General features: G+C 33.2%; 1 protein-coding gene across 1 annotated transcript; it reads right to left on the reverse strand.

The window, feature by feature from the left end:
* Positions 1-613: 613 nt before the first annotated feature.
* LOC104241987 (uncharacterized) lies at positions 614-3,987 on the reverse strand. The gene is made up of 3 exons (XM_009796963.2): positions 2,662-3,987; positions 1,690-2,484; positions 614-1,060 (listed from the first exon to the last, which is right to left on the reverse strand). The coding sequence occupies exons 1-3, from the start codon at positions 3,671-3,673 to the stop codon at positions 945-947; spliced, it is 1,923 nt and encodes a 640-aa protein (XP_009795265.1). The 5' UTR covers positions 3,674-3,987; the 3' UTR covers positions 614-944.
* Between the last annotated feature and the right edge of the window lie 2,372 nt (positions 3,988-6,359).

The raw sequence follows: 6,359 nt of genomic DNA on the forward strand, positions 1-6,359 counted from the left end.
TGTTATCTGTTTGAAATAGTTAAGAGTTCTTTATATGTTAATTCACCCGGAAAATAAGGAAAAGAAAAATAAATAATGGTGAGCTTGATTAAAGTCTTGTTTCTTGTGTGAATCTGCATGTGTTTTCGATCGCTTGTGGAGCGAGCAAAAGCGTACTTTGGGGCCTGGCTCTGCAGTGCCTTATTTGATTGGTGGGGCATCTTGGATAGGGTTTAGTCTTCTTTTTTCTTTTCCGAGAGAAAATTAATAATTTTACTTATATTCACCTGTATAAATAAACTTTGCATTATCAAATATCAATACAATTTAACTCATTATAGTAGAAAACTTGCCTTGTATTTCAACTTACTAAACCCACATATTATAGACTAATAACTTAGTATTTATCTTTTAAACGACTTGAAAATGATATTCTTCTGCGTGGTGTGGTAATTGTATAAAAGTTAAATCCATAAGAAAAGTACTGTTACCAATGGAAAGTACATACAAAAAGTTAAGATCATCGAGATAGTGGATTGTGAGGACTACTGCAAAAAAAGTTACTCCACTAGTTATAATAAGCATTTGTTTTCATTTTAATTAGCTGAAATTCTTTAATTCAAGTAGTAATAAATACAATGTGGATATGTGGTCCTTCCCACTCATTGCTGATCACACCATCTTCAGAATGGCCAAAAACGAAAACAAATAGTTTCTAGTACACAAAAGCTAAATTTGTTTAGTTGATACTGCAATTCGTGCCTGGATTATCACTGGATCAACCTCCCAAGTAGATGAATACAAACACAAAAATTCTAAATTAGAAACAATAAGAATTGGAAATATTTTTTTAATGATCATATTCGAAAATATATTAATATATTGAAGGTGGGAAAAAGTTTTGATTATATGATGATTAGGTTAAACTAGGTACAATAATTCAAGGGAATTAATGTTCAGTTTCACTAAACTGACTGAGCAAATACAGCTTTCTTGTTTTCTCTGGTTCTTTCCAGCTTTCTCCTGCTAATTATGTCACCCTCTCCAAACATCTGAGGTTCTTCTGAGATACTGGACAGCCCTGAAAGATTGAAAAATAGAAAAAAAGTTCACATGTACCATCAATTTACCAGAAATAATTTATGTCAGTCACATATATACTCACATATATAATAAATTTGAAAAGCTGCAAAAATGGTTGCATTTTTAAAACACATTTGGACTTCTCGGACGGTGAAAAATATGTTTATATAATCATGTCATTTTATAAGGTAATTACAGGTAAATCTCTATGTTAAACATTTAATAAGTAACCTAACAAAACAACGACTGACAGGTTACACTATTAGTGTATATAATAGTAACGCTGCATATAATGGATCTTTGTGGTACGACACTTCCTAAACTCTGCGCATAGCGAGAGCTTAGTGCACTAGGTTGTCCTTTATTATTAGTGTATAAAAGGCAGCCCACTGCACTAAGCTCCCGCTATGCGCGTGGACCGGGAAGGGCCGGACCACAAGGGTCTATCGTATGCAGTCTTACCCTACATTTCTGCAAGAGGCTGTTTTTACGGCTCGAACCCATAACCTCCTGGTCACATGACAACAACTTTACCAGTTACGCCAAATGCTCTCCTTCAAGTGTATGTAACTTAAATATGTGGCTGTATTTTTATAACTTCCCACAACATAAAATCTTGAAAAATACCTTCCATGAAACCCTTCCTTTGCAATAGAATTCCAGTAACTCTGCCATTTTTCTGCTCCTTTTGGCTTATTTCATGTGGTTGATTTGGTTTTTCACTGAGATCAACAAAAGCCTTCAATTGAGCATTTTTAAAAAGCCAAGTTGACTCCATCTGCTTATTAATCATTCTAACTGCATAATAAGGGATTCTCATATTTTTCTTCATTGAATCCATCTTAAAACAACAGTTAACAAACATAATACAATCCATCAAACTCTCTTTACCCAATCCTTTCATATCATATGCTTGTGATCTTCTCCAAAGACTTTTGGCATGAGAATTAGTTGGAGATGAAATAGAAAGAGCTTTTGTTGTATCACTTATAGCATCATCAACCTCTCCTAACAACAATTTGCATTGTGCTCTATTGCTATAAAGCACAATTCTTTCTTTTCTAAATCTTAATGGGCATAACTCCAATGCCTCATTGTATTTCATTAGTGCTTCTTCAATTTTTCCTAACCAAAAACTATGGTTCCCTTGTTGTTTCATTAGACTTACCATTACCCTTTTCTCTTCAAGTTTCTCATCACTCATATTTTGCTCCCTTTTCTTCCTATCTACCTTTAAATCCCATATTTCTTCAAGAACTTGTTGAACACCAATATTCTTGATTTTTACCTTTCTTTGTTTGAAATCTGCAAGAAGAGTTCTTGTGATTGTGTTACCAACATTTGATTTGCCTCCAAGGGTCTTAAGTTCAACCAAGTCAACAAGACACATGGAAGCCAGTTCAAGAACTTTGTACCTTGTACCTGTTGAGACATAATATAAGTAAATAATTAGAAGCGCGTTTTAATTTCTCTAATAGCTTATGCATTTAGATGAGGTGGTGTGCATGTTGAACATAATATAACTTAATAGTGAAAAGGGTGCTCTTTTTAACAGCTTAAACGTTTAGATGATGAGGTGGTCACACAGTTGAACAGTACCTGAATCGTCGAGAAGCAGTACTAGGCAATCTATTCCCATATATTGCCAGTCATCTGAAGATCTTGAAAGATTACAAAGATTCTTGATTACATCCTTTGATTCTGCTATATATCTTCTTCCATCTTTGTTATAACACAAAACTCTAATTAATCCAACCCCTCCTGGTGAAGTATCATTAGTCAATCCACCCCACATTTCACTCAAGTCCTTCAAAAATTTTTGCTCACAAATGAGATTTAAGCACCTCTCTTTAATTGCAAAGCAATTTAGAAGATGCAAACTCCAACATTGAAGCTGACTAGCCCATTCCTCAGCTTTCCTGTTTTCCATTTCAAGACCTCCAACTCCTCTAGTCAACAAATCACAATGATATTTTAACCTCATATTTAAATCCTTCACTCCAACAAACTCTTTGTACACAACTTCAACACATGTGGAAGCTAATTTCATAGCCAACTTAACAATTTCTTTCTCATAAATTGCCACATCTTTGAAAGTTTTATCATAGCTTGCTAAATGACCAATTGCTCTAACAGCTACCCTTTGTTCAACCCAAGTCATATTCCCTCTCAAAAGCTCTAATAATGGTTTTAGGACACCTGAATCCACTGCTTTAATAGCAAACTCAACATTGTTCATAGTATAAGAACCAACAATATGAGCTGCATAATAGGGAATATAAATGTTCTGATTTTGATTAATCCAAGATTTGTAAGTAGTACCTTTGTTGATTAGGCTTGCCATGCATTCAAAGATACCGAGGGATGGAAGCTCTTTGTCATTAGGTTGTGACATAGCCATGGTCCAAAGGCCACTTAATACTAGCACAAGTTCTTGATCTTCAATCAAAGGCATGTTTTTTAAGTAGTTCTTGATTCCATTGCTCCTGATTGGTGAGTTTGGTTCCTTAATAATGCAAAAGAAACAACCACCAGGGTTGTAGCAGCATTTCTCATTTACACTAGGCATATTGGTGTTTGGCACTTTATCTTTTTTCTTGAGAGAATTCATGGAAGCAAGAAGAGAGAACTTTCAGTCTAGGGTTTTTTAGTGTGTGTGCGTGTGCGTGTGCGTGTGCGTGTGCGTGTGTTGTGGTTCAGGGTTTTACGTGTAGAACTATGCAAGTTAGTACAAATAAAGGATAAGTAGCTCAGTAGGAACTTTATCTAAGTTGTGGCCTTTTGAAAGTGGAAACATTCAGCCGGAGCATGAGAAGATTTTATATTAAAGCAGTAACTTGTAATAGTATCTTTACTTCTATTTTATTTGTTGAGATGATATGGGTTGAGCTTAAATAAAAAAAAGTAATTGATTCATACCGTCGACCTCAACTTGTTTGAAAGTGAAGCATAATTATTGTTATCATTATTATTATTATTATTATTATTATTATTATTATTGTTGTTGTTGTTGTCGTCGTTATTGTTGTAACTTGTAGTAGGGTTTCAATTGCATGTGCGCTATTCTTCTTCTTTTTCAGTTTTGGTTTCAATTTTAAGACTATAAATATTGTATACTGACTGTATATAGATCTTTTATACAATCGCGTTAACTTATAACAATCGGTAATTCTTCATATATATCAATCCTGATGATATGGTATCCTGGAAGACTAATAACCGGTTAAATTACATCGATAGTTGAAAATTTCGTTGTATCGTGCATATAGCTTTAAAAAATCTTATTTAATATACCCCGTCAAATAAAGTTTCATTTCAAGTGAATTTAGCTTTAGTCAATCAACTTACAAAAGACTATTGGTTTTTGCTTAATTTATTTTATTTCAATTATTGTTACTCAGCGTACAGTACGCAATTATTTTTGAATCGCATATAATAATTGAACAAAAGTTTTTTTCCATTTGAAGTGCCTCGTGCTGCCGTTAGCAAAATTGGCTCGTACATAATTTTCAATATTTTAGTTCTGTGAATGTATGCTTTTGTTTACCTTTCTCCTGTTAGGTATGATAAAAGTTTTTTTGTCTTATGCATAAATAATGGGGAAACGTGCATAGCTCGAAAGTGAATCTTCTATATTCACACAAAATATTAAAACAAGAAAACAGTAATCTGCATCATTGTGGCAGGAATTGGGTTTCTAATGTTGTGAATCTTGTCCATTACAATTTGGTTTATATATTTTGCTAGTTGCTGAATTTATACTCTGATATAAGATTCTTGTCACTGTCTTCAGGTATCATTTCATAGTTGCAGTAAAATTCTTGACGAGAATGAGGAAATAAATCTCATGACCCATTTAAGAAAAAGATAAAAATATACCCAACTTTCACAATTCAACATGATAAGGTAACCTTTTACCAGCTTCTTGTTTCTGAGCTTTGTCATATTATGGACTACAAAAACAAAAAGTAATAGGGAAAAGATTATTTTTAGCCTGCATCGGATGTTATTTAAAGAGCCTGTTATACAATGTCATTTTTTGAAAAAATGTATTTTGGTTAAGCATCCTGTATTCTGAGCCTAGACACCCTATTAAGTCGGATTTGCACAGGATAGACTTATTAAGTACTGGGATGAAGCCCTCCCTATCAAGAGGTTCTGTATTCTTAGGACTCGAATTAAAGACTTTTGGTTGAGGACGTAGGAATTTCACTTATCCCATCAAGCTGCTTGGTGATTACAAAAACCATTTTAAAATGAAAATTATCCAGGAAGTGATGAGAGGTGATGCAAATCTTTACCCCCTATATTAAAATTCAATAAGTAAATGTATACGTCTACATATTTTGAACAGCAGGCGAAATACCTATCACTAACGCAACATATTCTCCATGGTAAATGAACTGTTAGAATATAAAGTATTTCGAAAATTTAAATGTACGTAAAAAGGTCATATATACAATCAAATATTTCTATATCAGTGATCCTTTATAACAACACTTTATTATAATGGTCAAGTTTTTTTGGAACTAATATTTTATGTTATGTTATAATATATGTTGTGCATAACAACACTTCATTGTAGCAGCCAAAAAATATCAAAACAAATTAAACGAGACTGTTATAGAGAAGTTTGACCATATTTTGTATAAAGTTCTAATGATACAGCAGACCTTTAAAGTTGTGGCAAACTTCCAACGATTATAAATCATTTAAAGATATTCTTATCGACATAATTTTGAGGAATATGAATTCCTTTATATCCGTAGTGAGACTGTGGTCCCCTCATTCCCAGATAACAAAAGGAATCAAGTACAAAAGGGGAATGTCTCAAGAAAATGCGGCTGCTAATATGAATAGATGAATTAGAACAAAAAGCTGGTAATTAAGCAATCTTGGTTATATTAATTTGCATAAACAATTAGGGTTTGCCTACTAAACCTGTATCACTCGTGCCATTTTATCATGATGATTTAGTAGTAACACATAGTTCGGAGGAGGACATCTGTTTCCTTGGGAACCATAAATTAGACTTTCTTAATCTATATGAATGATAATAATTAGGCGTGAATTATAAGTGCTTTTAACCCTAAACTCGTGATAAAGGAGTCTCATCTATATAATCTATTTAATTGGGACGTTATCTAATTAGAACAAGCTTTAACAATTACCTACCGTTTTTATGACTTACCGAAATCTCATTTCTTGCGTTTTCAACTTCAAATATGTTTGTTTTCATGAGTTTTCTTTTTTAGTGGTGCGTACGTTTGTTTTGATATTCAATTACACATTGATTG

Source organism: Nicotiana sylvestris, chromosome 4, assembly GCF_000393655.2.
Source record: "Nicotiana sylvestris chromosome 4, ASM39365v2, whole genome shotgun sequence".
NCBI classification, from domain to species: Eukaryota; Viridiplantae; Streptophyta; class Magnoliopsida; order Solanales; family Solanaceae; genus Nicotiana; species Nicotiana sylvestris.